Below are 26,985 nucleotides of genomic sequence, written 5' to 3' on the forward strand. Positions count from 1 at the left end.
GATCTGTGTCGTTAATCATTAATAGCAATACTTTATTTCTTTAGTAATATACATAATAGAAAATTAGCAGTAAATTTCTAAGGATATAATAATTAACAAAAATAATATTAATAATAATTAATAATATTAAATTATAAATAATGATATTAATAAGAATTAAAAATGAGTAACAATATTAATGATAATTGATAATATTAACAATCAGAGCCAACCAATGAGTGGGTCCCAACTAAGGGCATGGATGTATAAAAATTCAGTTTAATTTGATTGACTCTCAACCATCTGATTTTGACATTCTAAATAGAACTACTTCACTCTTAGAGAAACTTATCTCCATTTTTTGAATGCAGTAACAGCAGTGGGCTGTTAACATTCTGTACAAACTGATTTTCAGCCTAACGGGTCTCCCAATTTAGGTTCCATCTGGTGGGTTCAAATGCTAGAAGCATGTGACAGGTGGCAAGTTAAGATAGTCCAAGAAGAGCAAGACCCACATATGCATCCTGTGTTCCCAGACCACATAGAAGTCAGGAAAGAGTTATGGCAATTGAAACTCAAAAGATATGTCAAATTACCAGATTTTGAAGGATCACCTCATAGGGGAAAAAGAAATTTCATTTTCTTACTTTTTTTTCTTAATTCTTGTGTGTTTTATTAGTACAATCAATTACTAGATCAAGATTTCTACAGAACAACATGAAAACTTCATAGATAGATAAATAGATCCCTTTGAACCTGCCATTGACATTAACATCTTTGGTTGTTTAATGAGCCTTCACTCTTCAAATGTTATTCATATTAATTTCTATTTTCACTTTGTGTTGTTTGTTATTGTAAAGAATTAACATAAAAGCTGAAGCAAAGAATAGTAAAAATCAGAATTTGCAATCTTTTTTATTTGAACTCCAGTGTATTTGCATCAAGTGCAAATGAAATTACACTGAAAACAAATGGAGCCTTGTGCATCTAAGACAAAAATATTTTCTTCTAAGGAGAAATCTGTACATATGGGAGTGTAACTATGTAGTTTCTGAAAATTCCTTCCATGATACTAAGATTATCTCCATTCATATTTCCATCTTTTCTTTCTGAACATTGTTCTGATTGATATGTATATAGATAATCCACATCCATAGAACTACAATTTTTAGTTTATCTGTATTCCCATTTTTAGACAATAGCCTTAAAGATTTTTGAATTAGAGTAGCCTTCTCAATTTTGTAAGGTGTTTCTTTCACAATGAATCTCAAATGAATCTTTTCGAAAACTTAAAAAAGCTTGGTGATGCAGGTGTTTCTAGCAAGAGATGTTAAAGTACAAAAAAGTCAGAAATATTGAGAGGGACGTAAAGAAATAGACTAATTTGATCAAGTGAATGAAGATTCAAGTAGAGGTCTCAATTCTACTATTTTTGTAGATTATTGGGACATGAAATATAGTAACACTTCATTCAACACATCAAAGATGATACAGATAAAAATCCTCCTTGAGTCAACTGGGTATTGCCTCTGCTGCAATTACCCTAGATGGAAGAAGCATCCTGAGGTGATGTTGAGTCCTACTGAGTAAGATATACAACTTAAGCTAATACAAATGGTGGATCAAGATATACAAATGCAAATTACTGTTATAGTTGGGCATGAACCTAGCATGGAAATTGGTAAAATTCTATTAAAAATCAAAAGATGACTCTAATGGCATGCTACTTGAGCTAATACAAAGTATCATGACTATTTATCCAACCTGAAAATTGATTGGACTCGATCAAAACATTAAATCAAAATGCTGACCCAAAGAAATTGAACAGAACAAAATGTTGACCCAAAGAAAATTTCATTACTCAGAGAAGGAGCTTGTAATTTGTTGCATACATCAAATTGTATATAGTGTTACATACAACAAATTGTACCTCAAAATCAAACACTATAGATTACAATCAATCTGACCAAATTTCAGATTATGCAAGACTGTTAACTATAGTATTTATATATTGTGGACCTTCATGGATTATTCATCCTCAAAGAAAATTTCAATTAGATACCAAATTGTTAAAACCTTTAAGAAAATTGAAGTTCTTTTAGCAAGTGTCGGTTTCATCTTTACAGTTGAACTAATAGGGTCCCACTAGAGGGAGAGACAGAGTTGGTGGTTCAATTTTCACCAAGATTGGTATGTGAGAACCAATAATTAAATGGTTTGTATACATAGCATGGATGTGGCCAAGGCTTTGTAAGACTCAAAGATCTAGTTCATATTGCAACTACCCATCCAAAAAAATAAAAAATAAAAACAAATTATGTAAAGAAAAATATATGGGTCCCATTTGTCATAGAAGGTTACCCCTTTGTCCTGGAAAGTAAGCGCGAAGATGGGCTTTGACTTCTAGGTAAATTGCTCGACAAAGTAAGGTTGCCTCTTTCCATAATCACTGTGTGACAGCCTTTTGTGGGTTTTGGATGTTGGGGGCAGAAAGTAAATTGCAAAAGCCTAACATTAAGCTCAGATCATGAAGGATCGAAAACACCAAGGGGCTATTGATTTATGAAGATAAATTTTGTTTCTCACAATACATAAACATGCAGATATGTAAATATGTAACCAGTCACAAAGCAAAAGAATCAAAGAAGAATATATTCATCAGCTGTAAAACAAATATGAAACAAGGGTAAGAATAGATGGAGATGAAGCACTTACCACCAGTGATTCGGTGCAGCAGTGGTTGGAGTTGCAATGGTGAGTGGTGGTCGGAGTTATAGAGGTGAGTAGAGAAGAAGGGGCAGCGGCGGTGCTCTGCAAGAGAAGTTGCAACGGTAAAAGAAATTGGGTTTACAGTTAGATAAACATCAGATGTAAAGCATGGGATCAGTCTAGTGTGTTTTGATCCACAAGAAAAACCCATGGATGAGGAATTGGCCCGTGGTATGGACCGATCCACGAATTGGTGTACACCATAGGCCAACCAAACGTCTTAAGCCACCGCTGTGTGTTCCAAAACACAATATCTCGTGGTCATTCCACGATACCGAACACCACCCAAGTTATAGACATTTTTACCCAGGCTTTACCTGTCAAATGTTTTACTTTCCTAAAGACAAGCTTAATGTGCAACCCCAATTTCAGTTGAGGGGCGCATGTTAGAAAGTCCATCATACACGTTTCTCCTACAACATCACCATGCTGTATTTTAGTTACATAACGACTGTAACTTCTCTATAACACAAGAGAATTCACATTCATATCTATGATCTATTTGATTCAAGGCGTTGTAATTGACTTTTATTGATAATAGATTGAATTATTAAATTTCAAATTTATTTATTGCTCTATTCCAATGCATTCATCAAATTCCGGTTTGAAATGATGGGAGTTTTTATCCATTTCTCCTATTTCTTCCACTTTTTTTATGGATGGATAACAGGAGAAATTCTTCAGAAACCAAGAATGCTTGAACTGATTGTACTCTCTGATTCAACAAACCATAATCTGGTACTTTACGAGCAAAAGATTTTTGTAGTTCTCTGTATGTTTTATAAAAGTGGATGAGGGGAAATCAAAGTTCTTGATGGCAATTGGTGAGAGATGAGATTGAGGCAGTTGAGTGTGGCCGGAATTTGGTTGCCACCGCCAGTTCTGATTGCTCGAGCTCACATTACTGTAATGAACCCAAAAAGACATTTTGGGTTTCTGCTCTAAGAGCTTTGTCGGATGAATGAAGAGGCAAGGAAGACTTTGAATAGTGAAAATGCCATTAAGCACCCTCTTGTTAATTTTGGAATGAACTTGATGACATGGCAAAATTCTATTAGAAGATACATGTAAAAGGTGGACGAAAGAGTTAGAATCAAGGATTAAAGTATTGGTATCGGATAATTCAGATATGGATACGTTTTGGAAATGTATGGATGCGAACGAAAAATATAAAAAAACATGGATACGCTAGGAAAATACATATAAACAAAGTTCAAAGTATCGGAAACGTAAGGTGTATGGGAAAGATAATTTTAAGAGACATATCGAGATATGCTTTGGAAACGTATAGATACGGACAAAAAATCAAGATACACAAAAATCCAAAAAAAAATCCTTAAAAAATATGAACAATAATAAAATTGAGTTTTATGTGAGTATAACTAATTATTTAAACATAAAATCCATTATTTAATGATTTATATAAAGTATCGGGATATAATTAGTAACCATTGAAAAATAATAGAACTGAAATGTGTGTATATATACTAATATTTATCAGTTAATATTTATTATATATAGATTTAGATAATATTTATTATGTATACAAGTTAATATATACCTTAATTTTTAATAAATAAATATAACTTGCATTCATCTTATTATTATATAAATATTAATAATAAAATTTATAGCATTTATTGGGAAACATCCACCAAGGCAAAAGAGATTATTTTTAAGTATAAAAAAAGCAGTTGTTTTAATAAGCAATTAAGGTTGGCATATTGGTTTATTAATTATTGTTGTAAGTAAAATGACTTGGGTTCCAAACTTGTTACTTTTGGTTTGTGATTTTTAACAAGTTAATTCACTTAAATAACATTTAATGACATATAAAGGTAACTTAAATGAGCATTTAATTGAAATATATTAACATTTAGTGATGTTTCAAACTTTAAGGATTAATTAAAATTGATATTAGTGAGAGAGAGAGAGAGAATAGCTAAATTAAATTTAAATTTAAAAAAGAGAGGGAAATTAAATTCGACTAATACATAATGCATACCGGCATGTTTCGGGTTGTATCGGCCAATACATACTCAAAACGGTCCGATACAAGTTCAACTCGGTTCGATACAAATGAAAAAATACGAAACCATCTAATTATTCATGTTATGTGTATCGAAACTCTTTCGAAACGATACGCATCGGCCAATTTTATTTATATTAATAATATAAATATCATATAATTTTATTTATAATGCATCAATCAAGAGTCTAAGTACGGGTGGATTCGAGCCGAGCCGAGCCGAATAGTATGAGGCTCGAGCTTGGCTCGAGACTATTCTACAAGGCTCGAGCTCGAGCTCGGTTCGAGCCAGAACCTTGAGCTCGGCTCGGCTCGAGATCGATTTTGAGAATAAATATTTTATAAAAATAAAAAATTATATATAAAAATATTTTTTATTTGATATTTAAGAAAATAGGAATTATAATAATTAATAATTATAATATTTTTAATATATATATATATATTATTTTCTACAATTTTATTATTATTATATATATATATGTATATATTATCTAGTAGGCTCGAGCTCAGCTCATTTCATAATCGAGCTAATGAATTGGGCTTGAGCTCGGTTAAAACCGAGCCGAGCCGAGATCGAGCAGCTCGTGAAAAGCTCAACTCATTGCCACCCCTAAGTCCAAGGCACTAAACATATGCACCTATTATATTTTAATTATTATATAAATTATTTTTATTTTACTTTTTTTTATTTTTTAACATTAACAAAAAGACAACTAAATATTAAATTCTCAAATACAAATTAAAATATTAATTAATAATTTGTAAAAATCTAATCTTAACTTAAAGTATATCAAATTTGTTAAAATTTATAATATACATATCATAAAATGCATAATTTTTAATTACTAAAATAATTATTCCTTTGTTAATATTTTATTTATATATTTTTTCTAATATGAAAAATAATTTTTTGAAATAAATGTAGATTAGTGGATTTGATAAATTCAATTTAATGTTATATTCTTGAATATTTTATAAACAATATTTTTCTTTTTTATAAATAATAATATGTTGTTATTACTTATTAATATAAATTAAAATATTAATTAATAATTTGTAAAAATATATAAAAATTTTAATATGCATATCATTTGCAAATTTATGAATTTTAAGTATTAAAATAACTATTCTATTCTTAATATTTTATTTGTATTCTTGATATTAAAAATCATCTTTTTATATAAACATGGATTTGATATATTATTTATTGTATTAGTTTATAAAATACTGTTTTTGAATATTATTCTTTTGAAATTTTAGTTTTTATTGTATTTGTTTTGAAATTTTAGTTAGAGTTGTTAAATATAAAGATGTGTTTTTTGTTAAAATTGCATGTAGAGATAGAAGTTAATAAATTTTATTTTATTTTATTTTTTATCGCAAGAAAAACATGGTTTAATGGCTTAGAATTGCATTTAAGGTGCAAGGCTTTGGACACGCCACCAATCCTGCACTTTTTTATAAAGAAACACTGCATATTGACTTGTGAGTGCTTGAGTGTCACTTAACCATTTAAGAGTTGAAATTATTTAGAAATTTAGATTTTCACAAAGACAATTAGACTAGAAATTAACAAATATATGTTATATTATACCTATATCTATACTACTATTAAAAGTTTAACGAGAGTTTGAAACTTTTGTTTGACTTAAATAACTCGATTTTTGAATCCAATCCCTCTAAGTACAGAAATATTATTTGAGCAACCACTTTTCTCCTAATTCAAATCCCTATTTTTGAATTTGATCCCTCTCTAATCGTGAGGTCACAAAATGTAATTTAAACTACTACATTTTTCCTCAATCAATTGCCTTTATTAAGTCATATATTTAGGATATTAACTCTTGTTCTTTTATTGAATCCTATATTAATTAACCATTTTTAAAACATAAGTGTAACAAAGAATAATTGTTTTTATTGATGATAAATAACATATAAATTTAAAACCAACCAAAAAAGAGTTGTTTTCCTATTTGGTAGTGAGTGAACAATTCAACTTTTTGGGTCAAAATGTATGAACCCTTCTAACTGATTCCGATAAAAACCCATTCCAACTGATTCTGATTCCTATCTGAACCAAACAAAAAGAGAGAATAGATCATTTCAATTTTAATTCTAACTGCAAACCAAACAGACCCTAACAGTTAATTACATCATATCCACTAGCTCTTGTAAGCTCCACTTTGATGGTAATGGACTAATAGTATCGGCAAAATAACATGAAATTGTTAATTACATTCAAGACAATTCTATGCTTTGGTTAGTATTGAAGGACTCGTTTACATGTCAGATCAATTAATCCAAATGAATTGATTTCATGTGCAAATGTTTTAATAATTGTATTTGTATGCACCCCCAACCAAAAAAATAAATATATAAAAATTAAAGACACCTGTCTGTAATTAATAACCATCAGAAAGCTTGCAGTGTAAATGAATCGACTTCACGTGCAAAATACACAGTAAAATTACATTGTTTCCGCGGGAGGCATTAAAAAAAATAATAAACACATCAGATTTTTCTGTTAACCCCCAAATAGGTATCCGGCCGCCTGTTCTTCATTACCATCAAAAAACCTAAGAGCCTGTATTGCTGCATCCCTCCCAAATCCAAGCTCAACAAGCTTCGAAACTTTGGCTTCAAAGTCTGGACCCTGCAGCCAAAGTTAAAAATCATTTAGAACCTACTATTATTTATTTTGATCATAAAATCAATTTAACATCAATATCATCAGCTCACTATTCTACCATGAACCATCCATTAAGCAGTACAAATTGATGATATGGGGCACAACTAATCACAACTGCACAATGTAAGAGACCCATAGTGTGTTCAACTAGGAAATATCAACTCTTTTAAGGCGCAACACTTCAGGATATCAAATATCAAACAAGATGATAACTCCAAAAGTTACATATAGGATTATTGGCTCTTCACATTGTGAATGTTTATGTTTGTATCACAAAGGCCATTATCGCATAATTTCAGGATCATTACTACCAAAATAAAAAATATGACCATTATAAGGCTTTAAATAAATATTTAGCAATCTCAATTATTCTTTGACAAATCAACTACATTATATATCATGCTTTATGATAAAAGTTAATATATCCCTGCATCAACTAGCATGCTATTGTGTCGTTTATCTACAAAAGACATAGCCAGCCTCAGGGCTGTTCTGGTCTCTCCCACAGTGCTTTGATGATGTGAGGGTTTCATTCAATTAACAGTAAACGCTTCATCCTACTTAGACCTGTTCATGGGCCGGGCCGGGCTTTCACTTGTTATTAAGGGAAATATGTTAGGCCCGAGCCCGAGCCCGGCCCGACCAACGGGCCTATAACTTGGACCCGAGCCCGGCCCTGATAAAAAGCCCGAAGCCCGAGCCCAAGCCCAAAGCCCGACCTAATAAAAAAAAACAATTTTCCCTATTCAAATTAGAATTAAAAATTCAGATAGTTTTTTTTTTTCCTATTTAAATGAACAATGGGCCTACAAGATGGTTTTTTTCCCCTTTCTTTTATATTTTAAAACACAGTTTTGCATTCTTAAATCAAAAAATTTATTCAAATGGACATAATCGCATTACTCACTTTAAGTCTAATATTAGGTCGGGCCGGGCTATTTTGACAAAACCCGAGCCCGGCTCGAATTTATTACGGGCCGGGCTTTTTGGCCCGAATTTAAGCCCGCGGGCCTATAACCACGTTCAAGCCCGTCTGGGGGCCGGGCCGGGCCGGCCTGTCGGGCCACCCGACCCATGAACAGGTCTAATCCTACTAATTAAAAAAGGAAGAGCAACCTACCACCCTTATACATGGGACAAGTGCCAAGGGGAGGACCTTTTGTTCATTAAGGGACGTTGCAGGATTTGGTAAGTCTGCAACCCTTTCTTGAATCAGCAAAACTACCATGCAAGCTATTTTTCTTACCCCTACTAATAGGATATCTTACCTCAAATGATGCAAGCAAATAATTTTTAGTATCATTAATTATAATAATTTAAAGCTGAAACAAGAGATCCACTTTACCTGTGTTGGGTCAGTTTGCGGGGTACCTGTGAGCAAAGAGAGAACTATGGTTAGCATTACTTCCACAGATAGGAGATAGAATATGTAGATATGTCCCCCACTAGCCATGCCTAACTACCTAATGTATAGCATATTGGCAAAAGCAACCAGAAACCATGTTGCCCATGCCATAATCATTGACATGGTTTGGACAGCAGGCACTCAGTTTTAAATGGACCAGAATCAAGTAAAACTAATGAGGAAAAGAGAAACTCCTAAGGAAGGATAGGCTATTGCAGAGTCAAATAAAATAGTGGAAGGCATGAAAACTGGGATGATTTCCAAAACTAACCAGAAGATTGCCCTCCAGTAGGCAATTTGCCATCGTTCTTTGTTCCAGATGCTTCCTAAAAGAGACAAATAAACAAACCAGAATTATAAAGAGCACAGCAAAACTCATATTAAAAGGCATAATATTTTTTGGTAGTAAATAAAAATAAATTCTTATTGAAGAGAGAGAAAATCAGGAAGAGTACAAAGATTCCAATATAATAAGAAAAATAAAAAGTGACGAGCAACCACCAACATAGAAAAGACAGACTGCTAAACTTTTGTATCAAAAAAAAATCTATCCCAGGACCTTTCCCCATCCAATTGTTTCCCAAACGCTTGCCTCAAAGGAGCCTTTGAATCTTCTCTGAATTCTGGTAAATTAGAACCCAATCCGTGCACAAGACTTCATCCTGCTACACACTTTTCCTTCAAAAATCCTTTTATTTCTCTCTTTTCATAGTTCCCAGCAGACTGCGAAAGGAATACAGCTCCAGAAAATTTAAGCTTTTTTGCTTCCTAGTAAATTAGGCCAATACGCAAAGATTTCACTTGGTGAACCCAGTGGCCAAAATGTCTTTGTCTAAGAGACAGAAGAAAAAACCCCAAACAAAGAAAGAAAACATGCAGCCATAGAAAAGGTGAAGCACATCCTCTTCATTCAACTCACAGAGAGCACACCTGCTTGCTAGATGAACGCCTCTCCATTTGATATGATTTTGCATCAGGATATGTCTAAAGACACCAGCCAAGCAAATGCCTCTCCTCTTGGAGGGATTGGATTTCCACCAACACCTGTAACCTCTGACCTTTTGATCTGATTTCTCACAAGAGCTTTGTAGAAAGATATCACTGTAAATCATCCATCTCTGCACTCTTTCCACCATCTCTCATCTGGCATTTCAACATTGATCTCTACCTCTTGTAGTCTGGACAGCAACTGTATACATTCTTCCACCTCTCGATCCAGCAACAGCCTCCTAAACTTTGGAGCCCAAACCACCAAACCCTGCCTGATTTCATAACATTGTGCTATAACAATGTTCTTTTCACTTAGATTATAAAGTCTTGGACATATCTCAAAGTTTCCCAACTCCCAACCAATCATCCTCCCAAAACCGAATGGTGTTACTGTTACCCAAACCTACCCTCCATCCTGTCAAAGTGACCATCAACTGATGAAATTTCATAATTCCTGTTAGTGTCGAGTATGTAGGGGTAATTCTGTCTTTGTGCTTGTGTTTAAGTGCTAATGTGTAAGTTTATGTTAGATTTAATGTCCCCAAAAGTAGGGGCATATGTGACTTTTCCACATTATTTTAGTAATATAAAATACATCTGGCCGAATGGGAGAGTGAACTTTTTCTCTCATTCGAACCAGAATCTTTTCTCCTTGTTTCTCTTCTGCTCTTCTCCTTTCTCTCTTTCTCTCCTCTCTTCTCTCTCTCTTCCTTGACTATTATCAGTCTAACAGGCAGACTGAACACTAACATGGTATCAGAGATGAACTGAGCAAACCAGATCTGCCCAGAATTCTGTTATCTGCGCACCCAGCCTAGGGTTTTCTCTTATTTTCTTTGCCATCAGCTAGAGATAAGGGACAGGGCTGAAAAAGAGTGATCGCCCTCTTCCCTTGGAGGTATCTATGCCTCCAGTTGTGGTGTTTGTGGTTGGTTGCTGCAGTTTCTAAGAAGCCCTCCCCTAATCGATGAAGAGAAGAGGGCTGATTCGTGTGGTGCAGTGGGTGTCTTGTGTGGTCTGATTTTCGGTGATCAAGTAAGAGGTATTATGCATTTTTTTTTGTGTGCATCAAGTGAGAAGTCTATTTCAGACTGTATGGTGGGATTTCAGATTGTAGTGTGCTAGGGTTTGTGCACCCTTCAGTGTGATTCGAAGGGGGGGGGGGGGTGGTCCTCAAACAATGTTGGGAAGTTTCAAGCAGTCGTGGAGTTGGGTTTGTGGTGTAAAGAGTGCAATTTGCAGCAGTAGTAAGTGCTGAAATCAGTGTGTAGTGTGATCTAGTGTGCAGTTTGCCGAATTCAGCAATGGGAAACAACAGTGATAGCAAGACTAGTGTGATGGTCCCTACTGACTACCTGAATGTTCAAATGACCTCCATTAAGCTGAATGGAGAAAATTATGTACCTTGGGCCAAATCTGTAGAAGTCTTTCTTAAGGAAAAGAAGAAGGTGAAGCACATAAGGGATGAAAAACCTTCCACCAGTTCTCCTGAGTATGATGATTGGGAGCAGGCAGATGCACAGATCACCACATGGTTATGGAATAGTATGGAACCCAAGATTAGTGTAAATTTCATGTTCCTTGATACTGCCAAAGAAGTATGGGACCATGCGAAGAAGCTGTATTCGGGTCAAGACAACACAATCAGAGTATATCAGTTGTACCAGGAATACTTTAATCTACAACAGGGTAATCAGAGTCTTGAGTAGTACTATGCTAGTATGAGAAACATCCGTAATGAATTGAATGTTTATCACCCCCTCACTTCTGATGTCAAAATTCAGCAACAACAGAGAGAACAATTTGATGTGACTCGGTTTTTGGTGGGGCTGAAATCTAAATATGAACCCGTGCGGGCTCCATATACTAGGAGGGTCAGCTCTCCCTTCCTTAGAAGAGGTGTTTGCTTGACTCGGGTGGATTTCCATTGGATCTACCGAGAACCCTAATATTTCCGATAGATCAGCCCTAGCAGTATCCAGAGGCCGTGGTGTTAGAGGTGGAGCTCGGGGAGCTCAGTCTGGCCATAGTGGTAGTAGTGGACCGGCATATGGCGGAGTGGTGGTAGTGGACCTACATATAACCATGGTGGTGGTCGTACTGGAGATCGAGATTCAGGGGGAGCTCGTGGCAGAGGACGTAGTTCGGGTCCAAGGAGGTGTACACACTGTGGTATGGATGGACATACCATCAATTATTGCCATGACTTGCATGGTCCACCTTCAACTTGGGCCAATCATGTCGTGACCAGTGACAGTAGCTTCAGACAGGAGAGCCATTTAGTCGATCAGGTACCTCCTACATCCACAGATGTTGCTGGGAAGGAGATGATGAGTATTCCCCGTGATGATTATGAAAGGTTAGTACAGGCCACATCTCAACAGAACACGGCTACTCTCGCGCACTCAGGTACGGCTTGTCTAGAATCTACACCCCATCCCTGGATTATTGATTCTGGAGCCTCCGATCACGACTGGAACTCCAGGTGTGTTTTCTTCCCTCTCTCATTGCCCAACATCACAATCTGTTACCCTTGCTAATGGTTCCACATCCTCCATTTGTGGTGTTGGTAATGTTGACCTGGACCCTATATCCCTATTCTCAGTTTTGTATGTCCCTAAATTTCTTTTTAATCTTATGTCTGTTAGTAAGTTGACCAAGTCTCTTAATTGCTCCATTACCTTTTACCCCTCTTCGTGTGTCTTTTAGGATCTCAAGACGGGGATGAAGATTGGTGGAAGGCATTAAGCTAGTGGATTGTATTATCTTGATGGTGGTGGAAGTATGTCAACAGCTCTCCAATCGTCCCTCTCTCCTCTCTAGTGGCACTGTCGATTTGGTCGTCATTCACTGAAAGTTTTGAAGACTTTGGTTCCTTCATTGAGTCATCTTTCTATTTTGGATTGTGAGTCGTGTCAGTTGGGGAAACATCATCGTGTTCCCTTTAGTCCTAGAGTTGATAATCGTATATTGAGTCCTTTTTCTTTGGTTCATTCAGATGTTTGGGGTCCTTATAAAGTGATGTCATACAATGGATATAAATATTTTGTCATTTTTGTTGATGATTATTCAAGGATGACGTGGCTCTATTCAATGAAAGAAATAAGTGAATTGTTTACCATTTTCCAAAAGTTTTATGCTGAGATTATCAACCAATTTGGTGTTCACATTAAAATTTTTCGTTCTGATAATGGCCGTGAATATCTCTCTTCATCATTTCAAGACTACCTAGACCAACATGGCATTATCCATCAGACTTCATGTACCTACACCCCACAACAAAACGGGGTGGCTGAGAGAAAGAATCGTCACCTCTTGAAAACAGCTCGGTCCCTCATGCATCACATGAATGTTCCCAAATCCTTTTGAAGTGATGCAGTGCTTACTTCCTGCTTCTTGGTTAACTGGATGCCCACGTCTATCCTTGATGGTTATTCTCCATTCACCACATTGTTTCCTACCTTGTCTCCGTTTCCTCTCTCTCCTCGAGTTTTTGGATGTGTTTGTTTTGTTCATAATTTGGGGCCAGGAATTGACAAGTTAGATGCACGGTCTATTAAGTGCATCTTCCTTGGCTATTCCCGGGCTCAGAAAGGGTATAAGTGTTATCACCCTAGCTCTCGACGTTCCTTTGTATGTGTTGATGTTACTTTCTTTGAGTCTACTCCATTCTTCTTGGGGTCCGATGATGTTTCTTCCTCATAACCTCCTCCCCTTCCTCTTCCAGTTGTGGACTCTGTTCCCCTTGTTCCCGCAGTGACCAAGTCTTTGCCTCCGGTGCCACCACCTGTTGAACGACCACTGATCCATCATGTGTATACACATCGCCCACATGTACCGACACCTCCTCCAGCTTCATCATCGTCGACAGATCCGGCAGCTGTTACCACACCAGTCCCTACCCCAGTATCTGATCTTGATCTTCCCATTGCCTTGCGGAAAGGTAAGCGCAGTTGTACCCTTCATCCTATTTCCAATTATGTTTCATTGACTCACCTTTCCACTTCCCATTGCCAATTTATCTTTGTTATCCTTTGTTGCCTCTCCAGGATGGTGTCGTGCGATGGAAGAAGAACTCTCAGCTCTGGCTCATAATCATACATGGGAACTCACCACTCTTCCTCCTGGTAAACAGGTTGTTGGCTGTAAGTGGGTTTATACAGTTAAGTACTTACCTGATGGTAGTGTAGAGCGGCTAAAAGCTAGATTGGTTGCCAAAGGGTATTCCCAAACCTATGGTATTGATTACACAAAGACTTTCTCTCCGGTTGCTAAGATTGGTTCAGTCCGTGTTGTGATTTCTCTTGCTGCGATGTATGATTGGCCCCTCTATCAGCTTGATATCAAGAATACCTTCTTGCATGGTTATCTGCTCGAGGAGGTCTATATGAAGCAACCACCGGGGTTTGTTGCTCAAGGGGTAAGGTGTGCCGGCTACTGAAGGCCATTTATGGGCTTAAACAGTCTCCTCGAGCATGGTTTGGCAGATTTAGTGAGGTAGTAAAGAAATAGCAAGGTCCAAGCATGGTATTAACTTGTGTCAAAGGAAATATGCTCTTGATTTGCTTGAAGAAATAGGTTTGTTAGGTGCTAAACCAGTTGAAACTCCTATGGAAACAAACACTAAGCTGAGTAGTGATATGGGTGAAGTGTTTGAAGACCCTAGCAGATACCGGCGGCTGGTAGGTAAACTGAACTACCTAACCATCACTCGGCCAAACATTTCATTCACAGTTAGTGTGGTAAGTCAGTTCATGCAAAAACCTCTGGTTCTACATTGGGATGTGGTTATAAGGATTGCGAGGTATTTAAAGGGGCTCCTGGTCGCGATTTGATATACAGAAGTGGTGGAAAACTTGAAATAGAAGGATATACTGATGCTGATTGGGCCGGCTCTGTATCTGATAGGAGATCTACCATAGGCTATTGCACTTTTCTTGGGGGTAATCTGGTGACATGGAAAAGCAAGAAGCAGACAATTGTGGCGAAAAGCAGTGCAGAGGCAGAATATAGAGCTATGGCACATACTACTTGTGAATTAGTGTGGCTAAGGAACCTTCTACAGGAAAAGGGATACACTGTTGATACTCCAATGAGGCTCTACTATGACAATCAAGCTGCAATTCACATTTCCTCTAATCCGGTGTTTCATGAGAGAACCAAACACATAGAGGTTGACTATCACTTTGTTAGAGAGAAGGTGTTGTGTGGAGTGATAGACACTGCATATATCAACACAGGGAACCAGTGGGCAGATTTGTTTACTAAAGGGTTGAGTCGGGGGAGAGTGGACTACATATGTAACAAGCTGGGATTATATGATATATACTCTCCAGCTTGAGGGGGAGTGTTAGTGTTGAGTATGTAGGGGTAATTCTGTCTTTGTGCTTGTGTTTAGGTGCTGATGTGTAAGTTTTCGTTAGATTTAATGTCCCTAACTTAAGTAGGGGCATATGTGACTTTTCCACATTATTTTAGTAATATAAAATACATCTAACCGAATGGGAGAGTGAACTTTTTCTCTCATTCAAACCAGAATTTTTCCCCTTATTTCTCTTCTGCTCTTCTCCTTTTTTTTTTTTTTTGATCAATAACACTTTCATTAATTCATCAATAGAAAATTTACAAGTGGAAGACAAACACACTTATCTTCCAAGACTCACAAAAGAACTTCAAGAAAGGAAAGAAGAAAATACAAAGATACAAGGACACTAACATTACAACTTAGCCCAAAACAAGGAATCCCTTTCTGCCCCTTGTTTTGCTAAACCGTCAGCTAGGGAATTAGCTGATCTCTTAATCCAACATGTCTTAACTTCCATCTCCCGCACCAGCCATTTGAATTTCCTCTTCTCATTGTTATACTTCCAAAGATCATTTTGTTCTTTGGTCAGCCACCCTATCACCACCTCTGAATCCCCTTCAATTATAAGTTTCTTGATGTTCAATTCCTTAGCTTTCCGTGCTCCTTCCATAACTGCACATATCTCAGCTCTAAGGGAGTCACCCACTCCAATTGGGCCTGAGAACAAAGCAGAGATGACCCCATTTTCATCTCTAAAAACACCCCCAATCCCTGATTGTCCCGGGTTTCCCCTACTGCATCCATCAAAGTTTAACTTCAAGAATCCACTAGGTGGGGGGGGGTCCAAGCCACACTCATTACTGACTTGGTCTGTGTGCAACTTGCAATTTCACCCCACTTCCTCAACATGTCATCCACAGTGTAATCTGTGAATATTTCCAAAGATTTCAGCCACTGTACCGCCCTAAACTGTATGATAGTCCTCAAATCTGCTGTCCCTCTCTAAGTTTCTGAGAATATCCTAGAGTTCCTTTCTTCCCACAGTGTCCAGCATACTGCAGCCCTTAGTCCTCTCCACATTGTCCTTCCCCTTTTTAACCGCCACCTGAAGAAGAAGGGGGCAAAAAGGCCCTGCATGTCTAATGGGGGATTCTAGCTGCATCCAAACAAGGAGAAAGACCAAACCCACAACGACCTCGCGAAGTGGCACGACACCATTAGGTGAAAACCAGTCTCCCCGTCAGCTTTGCACAGAACACACCACTGAGGTGATAAGCAAGTATTGGGTCTCTTCTTTTGGAGTAGATCACCAGTGTTGATTCTTTCCAGATAGGCTTCCCAACAAAAACTACCAACCCTAGGAGGTATAGCTCTGCACCAAACCTCACCAACAGGAAAAGGGGACAGGGTAGGATTGGTGGACTGACTTAAGACTTTGAAGAAAGAAGCACAAGAGAAAATGCCAATGGGGTTAGGTGTCCAAATTCTAGAATCCGCCCTAGTGGGGTCTAAGACAACGTTATCAAGAATTGCAAGAAGGCTCGAAATACAGTCGAAGTCTGAATCCCTCAAATCCCTTCTTAGACCCAAGTTCCACCCAATCCCAGAAGTGGAAGAGGACGGGGTGGTGAAAGACAAGATCGGCTCATTTTTCAAATCAGAAAGAGCGTACAAAGACGGAAACTGATCCTTTAGAGGGGCGCTCCCCACCCAGGTTTGTTCCCAAAATTTTATGGAATTACTGGAATTTAAGTCATACCTGATATTAGGAATGAAAAAAGGTAGCAGGTCATGAATGGCTTTCCAAGGAGAATTGCTTGTGATCCTAGCTCTGATTCCAGCGTCCCATCCGTTGTGCTCCAGCCCATGAATACTTGCCACTATTCTAGCCCATAGCTTCTCCTTCTCCAACGGAAACCTCCACAACCACTTCCCCAGCAGAGTCATATTCCTTCTCCTAATACTCCCAAGCCCCAAACCACCACACGACTTACTCCTGCACACTATTTCCCAGCTAACTCTATGATCCCTCTTCTCTTCTCCCGGCTCCCACAGGAAATCTCTCATTAACTTCTCTAATCTGTTAGCAATCTTCACTGGGATTTTAAACACCGACATGAAGAAAATGGGTAAGTTAGCAAGCATGGCCTTAATTAATGTAATTCTCCCGCCAAGAGAGAGGTAATTCTTTTTCCAGGATACCAATCTTTTTTCAAACCTTTCCATCACCGGGTTCCAGAAGCTCTCTCTCTTGGGATTATCACCTAATGGTAATCCTAAATAGTTCAGAGGCCACCCCGTGACTTCACACCCTAGGACTTCAGCACTCTCCCTGATCTCTCCCTCCTCCAAATTCACCCCCACTACACAGCTTTTCCCAAGGTTAACCTTCAAGTTGGACAGTTGCTCAAACAGTTGTACCACCGACTTTAAATTCCTGATAAACCTCACATTACCACCTTCACAAAACAGAATCGTGTCATCAGCAAACTGTAAATGTGTGAGGGGGGTTTCCATCCTCCCAACCCTCCAGCCTCTAATGAGCCCCCTAGAATCTGCTCTGTGAATCAATTTCCCCAAAACCTCCGCAATTAAAATGAACAAGAAAGGAGAAAGGGGGTCTCCTTGTCTTATACCCCTACTGGCTGGAAAGAAATCTACCACTGTCCCATTCACTAGCACTGAATAATGACAATTCCGAACACAGCCCATGATCCATTTACACCATCTAGCCCCAAACCCGAATTTGGTTAAAACTTTCCTCAAGAACTCCCAATCCACCAAGTCATAAGCCTTTTCCAAGTCCAGCTTACAGACCACTCCCTTCTTCTTATCCCTCTTAAAGTTCTCCACACTCTCATTAGCAATTAAAATCTGGTCTGTAATTTGTCTTCCACTCACAAAAGCTCCTTGATAGTGTTCAATGATATCCGGCATTACCTTCTTCAGCCTCAAAGACAACACTTTTGCAATGATCTTGTACAAGCTATTCACCAAACTTATTGACCTAAAATACTTCGGGTGGGATGCATCTTTCTTTTTGGGAATTAAGGCTATAAATGTAGAGTTCACACCCGGATTGACAATTCCTCTCCTGAAAAACTCCTCAAACACCCGCAAGAGATCATCTTTCAAAATATCCCAACATTCCTGATAAAAAGCCAATGTAAACCCATCCGGCCCTAGAGCTTTTGTTCTATCCATAGAAAACACAGCCTCCTTGATCTCTTCTATATTAAAGCTTCTTTCCATCCTTCTCCTATTCTCCACCCCTACATCTGGCCAATCCAAACCTTCTACCCACACCCTTCTACTCACAGGCCTTCTTAGAATAGATTTGAAATGCTCCACACAGGCCCTGGCAATCTCCTCTTGCTGTATTAACTCAACTCCATCTACTACCAATTTGGAGATAAAGTTCTTCCTTCTCCTACCATCTGCTAGAGAGTGGAAATACCTAGTGTTTCTATCTCCCTCTTGCAACCATTTACACCGAGATTTTTGCCTCCATCTAATTTCCTCCTTGTGCAGGCAATCCTCTAACTGTCTTCTCAATTCTCTCCTGAGGTCATTGTCTTCCTCTCCAAATTCTCCCATTTCCTCAAAGTCAAGGCTTTCAATCTTCTTCATCAAGTCTCCCTTTCTTTCTTCTGTCCTCCCGAACTCCATCAAGTTCCACTCCTTAATTCTTGCTTTCAAGAATTGTAGTTTCTTATGGAATCCCCTCCCACTCCACCAACGGGTTACACTCATGCCACCACTCCCTCACTTTGTTAGTAAACCCTGGATGCAGTAACCACATATTTTCAAATCTAAAGGGGGTAGGACCTCTACACCTTCTTTCCTCCTTGCATAACACTATGGGCCAGTGATCCGAGGTCACCCTTGGGAGAGCTCTAGCATCCAAGGTTCCCCAATGTTCTTCCCAATCCAAAGAGAACAGGAATCTATCCAGCTTAGAGCAAAGGATCTAGATTGGAGATTTGACCATGTAAATGCCTTATGCGCTAGGGGAATCTCTTTAAGCTCAAAGGCATCCACAAGACTGTTAAACTTCCTCATGCTTTTTGTCACCCTCTGGTTAATCTTATTGGACTCTTCCGAGAACCTTATCACATTGAAGTCCCCACCCATGCACCAAGGCCCATCCCACAACCCTCTAACATCAGCCAGATCCTCCCACAGCTCCTTTCTCTCTCTGTAATCATTCAGTCCGTAAACATTTGTTAGCACCCACATATAATCATCCTCTTGCTGCTTAAACTTCATGGAAACCGAGTACTTTCCGATCAACTCCTCCATCCCTTCAACCACATCCCTCATCCACATTGTTACAATCCCCCCGGAAGCACCCCACGATGGAGCCGCCACCCAGCTAATCCCCCTGGCTTTTCATACACTCCTTGCCCATTTGTCACTAAACTCCATTCTCTTAGACTCTTGCAACAGCACAATGTCTGGGTCATACCGTCTTATTACCACTTTTATTGTTGCTCTCTTCTTCGCACTCCCAATTCCCCTCACAATCCAACTAAGAATCTTCATTCCGCTTCTTTTACAAACCCCTTGCCACCTATCCGCTACTTTCCCCCTTTCCTTCTATCTCCTTTTACCTCGAGCTTCTTGTCTCCTTCTACATCTCTCTTTAGTCTCTCTACTTCACTCAACCTCCTCTTCTTTGTTATGATCTGCATCTTCCTCTTCTGTAAACTTTCTTTCAACTCGTTCAAATCCTCCAGCCTACAGCCCAACTTCCCTACAAATTCTGCTATCGTGTCTTCTCTCACCGATTCCACCACCCCTACCCTTCCTATAGAATCCCCTTCATCTCTGTCCACCTGCCTTTCCTTCCTCTCCTCTATTCCCACCTCGGTTCTTTCCTCTCCAACCTTCCTCCCCTTACTGTTACCTCCCTCCTTCCTTGCTTTCTCCCCGTAAACCTCTCCATCTCTACCCTCATTCCTGTCCCTCCTCTCCATTAACCCCTCCTTTCTTCCTTCCTCCCCTTCCCTCCTCCATATCAGCTGCCCTTCCACATCCTTAAACACTCTTTCAATGATTTCCCACACTTGTCCACTTCTATACTTTTCTTCCCGCACCTTCCCACAATCCTTCCTTCCCCTCTCCCCCTCCTCAGAGAGCCCGCCTACTAGCTCGGCTGCATATTCATGGGCTACAGGACATGGTACAGGAACGGAATCTGGAACCAAAGACACAGGAGACACATTAGTAGCACAGGGACTGAAAGACAAGCTAGAATAGGACTGCTCCCGGCCTCCTTCTCTTGTTCCGAAGTTTGGTAAATAATTATCTTCCTGAGTTGGTTGGGAAGTACTTCTGTCCTTTGGTCAACCTGGTGATCTTTCCACTCTACCCCTGGGTCACCCCTAGATAGCATATTCCTGCTCTGCTTCCGGTTCTCCCGGTTTTCCCCTTCTGATAAACCTTGCGCACTCTGTGGTCTTGGGAATGAGATAATCCGATTGCAATCTTCACCCTGGAATAATCTTGCAATATTCCACCCTTCCATATCACCTCCAGCACAGCTGCCTTCATCATTTACACTGCCCACACTAGAGCCATCGACAGAAAGGTCCTCCGGTTCACCATCGTCTTCACTGCACTGCACCCACCCTTCAAACTTCTCTTTCTTCTCTTCAGTTCTTCCCCTAGTGAAACTTAGCTCCGGCCTCTCTGAGAAGCCTCGCACGGGAATAAGCTCCTTCAAGCTGCGTCGGGAGACCCACTGTAACGCCCTCTTCTTTCCTGGTTTCTGACGCTGCGCGCATTCCCCCTTTTGGCTCGCGGCTGGGGACGATGATAGACCGAAACCGAAGTCTATCTTAGTCGAAACCCCAGTCACGTGTTTCTTTAGTGGCTCACGCGCCTTATAAACAATCAGGGTCGAGCCCGCTAGCCTGTTTGGGCCTTTAAGAATACCCTTTGCAGCCCACATGGGCTTTTGCTTTGGCCCATTTGTAAGCACCCGCGAGCTCACGTGACTTTTAAGAAGGTCACGCGCGTCCAGCCCCGACCCCGGTTTGGTTCTAATAGGTTTAAGTTCAAATCTTCCTTGGCCCAGCTCCTTTTCCTTGTTCAGAACATTCTTGGCGCCAGTTACAACCTGTGCAAAGGACTTGCCACCCTCCAGACTGCTCACTTCTTCCACACGCGAAAATCCCACCCCCTGCCTACTACCCTTTTGTTTCTCCAGCAAATGTTTTTCCATTTTAGTGAAAGTGCTTTTCTTGTTTGAATCCTCCAACCCTTTCTTGCCACGCAGCTCTTCTTCTTCAACCTTCTCATCTCCCTCCAATACGAGCCTCTTTCCAGAGCATCGATTCAGTGGATGAAGCCAGCCATACTGAGTAGCACTGCCTCTCGACTAGCACCTCTATCTTCTGAGGTATCTCCTCAGGTTTTACTCCATTCAATAAAATGGAAGCTGAACGAAGGTCTCCCCAAAAGGCCCCTCCTAGTGATCCTCCACACATCAAAGCAATGGCTTCAGCAGTTTCTTGCTTCCACAAATGAAAGGGAAGACCTAGCAGACGCACCACCACTCCATCTTCAACAAAGAAATCTTTGGAGTTTGAACCCGGACACCATCTTGATACTGTGAAATTTCCAAGCTTAGCTTGAATGTTTAAAGCCTCAACTTCTACTCTGTTCTCAAGCAAATCCAGCAAAGCCTTGTTCTTCTCAAAGGATGTTAAAATAAATGTGCTCTTCAACTTTAACCTTGCTGTTAACACTGCAACCTTCCTCCAGTCAAGAATGGGAGCTGAAGCTTCAACTATCAATTTACTTTCCCAATCCCCTCACTGTATGTTTACTCCCATTCTGTAATTACCTGCCCCAACTAACACTAAAGGAGTCTCTTGCTTAGTCTTGTTCACCATACTACTAGACCTGCTTATCTTCCTTTTTACTAATGCTTCTCTTTTTACACTCAAGTGTTTCAGCAGTTCACAAAAGGCGTCAAGAACTGCCTTCCAGCCCTGACTCTTCCTTCCTTCTGGAAAGCAGATCATCTGCTTTCTACCCTTGCCAAAAAATTCTGTCAAGGAGATGAAATAACCTTTAAGGTTTCTCTTACACTCTACAACAACCCTTCTTCCAGATTCTGAGAAAAGCTCTTTCCAACTATTTTGCTTGCCTTTGTTACTTGCACCTTCCACAAACTCCTTGAGCCCTTCAATTACCCCCAGTCCTTCTAACAGCACCATCCCTCTCTTTGATTCCCTGATCTTCAAGCTCAGCTGACCATTTAATCTCTGTTCCTCAAATAGGAGTTCCTTAGATTCAATCTTCAAAACTTTTTTCCAACGGCCTACCTCCACGAATTCTCCCATCTCAGCTCCTCCCCCTCTCCCCCTCTCACCCTCTCACCAACTCAGACAATGGCACCAGATGAAAACACAGTTCCTCTCCCTCTCACCCTCTCACCCTCTCAGCAACCTTCTCTTTGCTTCACCCTCTCACCATCTCAGACAATGGCACCAGATGAAAACACAGTTCCTCTCCCCTTCTCACCAAATATAGAGAGCTTCCTTCTGCTCTTCTCCTTTCTCTCTTTCTCTCCTTCTTTCTTCTCTCTCTCTTCCTCGACTGTTATCAGTCTAACAGGCAGACCGAACACTAACAATTCCCTTCCAAACCCCCACACCATAAGATGAAACCACCTCCCTCGAATCGCACCCAAAATTAATAACCCCAAATTTACTCTCCATTACCCATCTCCACAGGGCTTCTCTGTCAGACTGAAACCTCCACCCCCACTTTCTCAATAATGCCTTGTTCATCACCCTCACCTTTCTAATGCCCAATCCCCCTTCTTTACCCTGAAACCCAATCCCATTTAACAAGATGGAATTTGTTTAATTTCTGAATTGAAGTTCCATAAAAACTCCTGAATCCTCCCAATCCCTTGCACTTTTTTTGTGACAAAGACCCCCCTGAACTTTGGCTGTTAGACAAAGACCCCCCTAACCGTTATGCCAGATAACAGAATGAATTAAGTTACCAAAATGCCCATCTGAACTTTTTGTATTTTCTTTTTATAGTCCTTCTCTCTTAAATCCTAATCTAACCCAACTTCATGTTTTGCCTTCATCTTCTCGTTCTGCAAATTAGCAAGCGAATCAAACACCATCAACATCTTTTCATAAACCATAAATCGTAGAAGCAAACCTGCAAATCTGCAAATCATAAATTGTTCTGTAAATCTGCAAATCACCCCCTCAAGTTGAAGTTATCGAAGCAAACCCATAAACTGCATCTCCCTTCTTATGAATCATAAATCAGACACCAGTAGTGGATTCTCAAAATTTACAAGTCAAATAAGCAAACCTGCAAATTGTAAATCGTAAATCATTCTGCAAATCTGCAAATCACCCCCTCAAGTAGAAGTTATCGAAGCAAACCGATAAACTGCATCTCCTTCCTATGAAATTGTAAATCTTCATCTTCTTTGTATCCTATATTCCTATTATCGAACAGTTCGGAACTTTTCTTTACTTGGCTCCCAGGCTTTATTCTCTTTGTTCCTCTTTCTCTCTCTGTTTAGGTGTTCGCCGGTTCTCTCAATGCTTTGATTGAAGGAGTCTTGACTCTTGTTCTGGAGAGAGACTCACAAGTATTCTCTCTTTCTCTGTCTCCCCCAAATCAATTTAAGTTTTTTTTAATGGTTAATACCAAAAAAAAATATATACTGTTTTGACAAATCCGTAATTTACAGTACAAGGCTAGCCATGAATTGCTGAAAGCAGGGTTATTGGTCCCCCCCCAAACAAAAAAAAAATCCAACTATACAATGCAGGTTTACCGTGGATTGTACTTGAATCTTGAATATCCTTGATTGATGAATGTTTTAGCCATTTGAGACCATCTTAATCCATTGTATATCATAATAATGAATGTCTTGATCCATGGCTTTTCATATTTTGAGTCATCCTAATGGATGAAACAGTGCCAGAAAAAATATGGGTGCCGGTTCAGATTGGTTGTTCTCTCCAATCAACAATGGTTGTTCCCTCCAATCAACAAGAAAACTTCCAAATCATCTTTGTAAGTCAGATCATCTTCAATAGCTACTGTTTTGTTTCCTTCCTCTGTGATGAAGAAAAGAAGAGGGCTTTGCGTGGCGGGTGGGAGCAATGAGATGGCTTTGAGGACAAGGGAGTAATACATGAAGTCAACGAAGACAAGCTTGGTCTCACTGTGATGGAGGATGGAGATGGTCTGGGCATCCAGGCGGGTATTTATGGTGTTGAGGATGGCACTGACCATGGGAACGGCGAAGTGGAGCTCGTACATTGCTGGGACATTCGAAACTACAATAGAGACCACATCTCCTCTCTTTTTGTTGAGCAAAGTGAGAGCTAAAGCAAGTTACAGGCACCGACAATGGGACCAGGTGTAGGAGATAGACAACAGAGTGTAAGGCAAATATAAAAATGATAATAAGTGCAAAGTTGTTCGAATAATTATCAAAAGGGTAGTTTGGGGATTTAAAACTCTTGTAACAACGAAATGAGAATCTTTTCCAATGATAATTGACATAATGCTAACAAAGGGAGAACTTTGTCTAACAGCCAATGTTCAAGGGGTCTTTTTCGCAAAAAAAGTGCAGGGGGGTCTTTTTCACAGACCCCATAGTACAGAGGATGTCCATGTAATTTACCCTAAAAATAATGAGTTGTCGTTGTCGTTGTCATTGTCGTTAAGAGGAGAGCTCCTTTATTTTTGTCTTTTTGCACCCTTAATAGACAGGGCACTTATTTGTTGGTCAGTTTATGTATCATGTGGATCGAAAGGTTCATATACTATGCTATGCAAATTCGTTGTCATTTGTTCCACTTTCATCGGTGTTGGAGACTGTCACTGGCCATATGCAATAGATATAACCAATCATGAGTGATCACACTTTCAATCCCTGAAGGAAGTGTAACCTCGTAGGTTTTTGGACTTCCGTTCAACTTATGGATGGATCATATCTTTGATAAGATAGCAGCGGTATGCAGAGGAGTTCTGGAAGATGTTTGTACCGCTGATATCCATGTGGTGAAGATTAAAATTGCTGGTGCTAAACTGGATAGGATTCCCCGTTTGATTGATCTCTTTGCCGAAGGAAGACGGTGGAAGCTCTGGGTGGCATCAGAAGCTGAAGCGTTTCTGTTGTCCAGGGGGAGAGTGGTTGAAGATGATGCCAATTGGGTTAGTGGAATCCATGTGACACAAACAGGGGAAAAGGGAGAAGTTGAAAGGGTTGGTGACTTGGTGTTAAAAGTTCAATGCTTAATAATTTGTATTTTCAATTTTCGAAAAAAGGTGGTGATGGTGCTGATCTTGAGAAAGGGGAGATTGGAAAGGGAGGAAAAGAAGGCAAACAAATACTTCAGGAGAAAGAGGGTAATTTACAACTGATGGGCCTCTCATTATTAGCCCAACATGTGATTCTCTTGGGGAGCACATGGGTCAAAAAGAGGGAGATAAGCTGGGCAGGAAACAAATGGGCTTTGGGCAGGACTGTAATGGTGGACCCAGGAAAACTAAGTTACTTAGTTCTAGGCCAAAGGGTGGGCCCGCTAACGAAGGCACATTAGCCCAAGATTTTAAGAGGCTTTCTGGGGTCAAGCCGGTTGATGGATACAATATTTTTTGAGTCAAGTAGTTCAGTGTCTGGAGAAGTGTCAATAGAGAAGGAGGTTACAGAAGAGGCAATTTGTGATGCCGAAGGTTTTGTCTGGAGAATGGAAAAATTTTTTCATTAAAAATAAGGACAATTCAATGACCTTAGAGAAGGTTGATATGGGTGAAAAGAGGTGTGCGGAAGAGAAGGGAGATGTTGAGCTGGATTTTGAAGTCAGTTTTCTTCAACAGAAAAAAAAAGGGGGGGGGGGGGGATGGGAAAAACATTTTGGATGCCACTAATGGTAAGGGAGAAGTTTTGGAAAGGATTGATGAAGAGGATTGGGGTGAGCAAAGAGTGGTGGTGGAAGAAGAGAATGATGGAGGGACTATTCTGACTTTGCCAGAAAGTAATGAAAGTAGAATTGCAGAAGGGGGAGGAGCAGACAGGGAGATGAGGTGGATGAGATTGAAGGGGCAAAGAAAACGCGAGATGATGAAGAATGTTTGGGGAACAAAGGAGGAGAAGAGGATAGAGGCTTAAAAGAGGAGAAAGTGTGGGGGAAGCAGAATCAGGGGACAACAGAGGAGAACAGAGAGGGAGGAGGAAAGTGAGTTTGAATCGATGATTGATGAGACCCATAAGGTAGAGAAGACTTCTGACATCAAGAAAGTGGTGAATAGGGGAGTGGAAGTCAGCAAAATTCTGGATCTGTTTTTCCTAGGGAGGAGTTTGCAAGGGGAAGCATTCAGGTCTGTGGATGAAAGGATCGGGGAGAAGCTCCAGTGGTTAACTGCAATTACGATAACTCTATAATTCAAGAGTTGGAAGCAGCTGCTGGAGGTTGTGGGGATGTGACTAAGGAGACAGAAGAAGAGTTTGAGGGGGTGGTGGTTTCAGATAGGGGTCAGAAGTCCATGGGAAAGTCAGAAGAAACTGTGGGAACTCTGAATACAGTTAGAAGATTCAGACTTCAAAGGAATAAAAGAAATCAGTAGCAGATCCTAGTTTCTAAGGTTTTTGTGAGAATAAAGGATGTCAGTCATGGTTTCAAATGTCACGAAATTTCGCTAATGTCGCCCGACATATGTCGATGTCAAGGCTCACCAACATGAAAATGGATGGTAATATAAAAATTTCATTATTTCGGTCAACATTTCCTTATATTTTGGAAATGTCAACC

At 39.6% G+C, this 26,985-nt stretch overlaps 1 protein-coding gene across 2 annotated transcripts in view; it reads right to left on the bottom strand.

The window, feature by feature from the left end:
- Window positions 1-7,058: 7,058 nt before the first annotated feature.
- The window catches only part of DDI1 (ubiquitin family protein), a 63,744-nt gene continuing 43,817 nt past the window's right edge, over window positions 7,059-26,985 (bottom strand). For both annotated transcript variants that reach the window (XM_010254682.3, XM_088903167.1), the window contains exons 14-16: window positions 9,146-9,200; window positions 8,815-8,840; window positions 7,059-7,433 (exon numbers count right to left, since the gene is read on the bottom strand). In XM_010254682.3, the coding sequence (XP_010252984.1) occupies window positions 7,305-7,433; window positions 8,815-8,840; window positions 9,146-9,200 (210 nt within the window). In that variant the 3' untranslated portion in view covers window positions 7,059-7,304. The remainder of the gene's footprint in view (window positions 7,434-8,814; window positions 8,841-9,145; window positions 9,201-26,985) is intronic.

The sequence above is a fragment of the Nelumbo nucifera genome, chromosome 1 (genome assembly GCF_055504915.1).
Source record: "Nelumbo nucifera cultivar China Antique chromosome 1, China Antique-T2T, whole genome shotgun sequence".
In the NCBI taxonomy this organism is placed as follows: domain Eukaryota; kingdom Viridiplantae; phylum Streptophyta; class Magnoliopsida; order Proteales; family Nelumbonaceae; genus Nelumbo; species Nelumbo nucifera.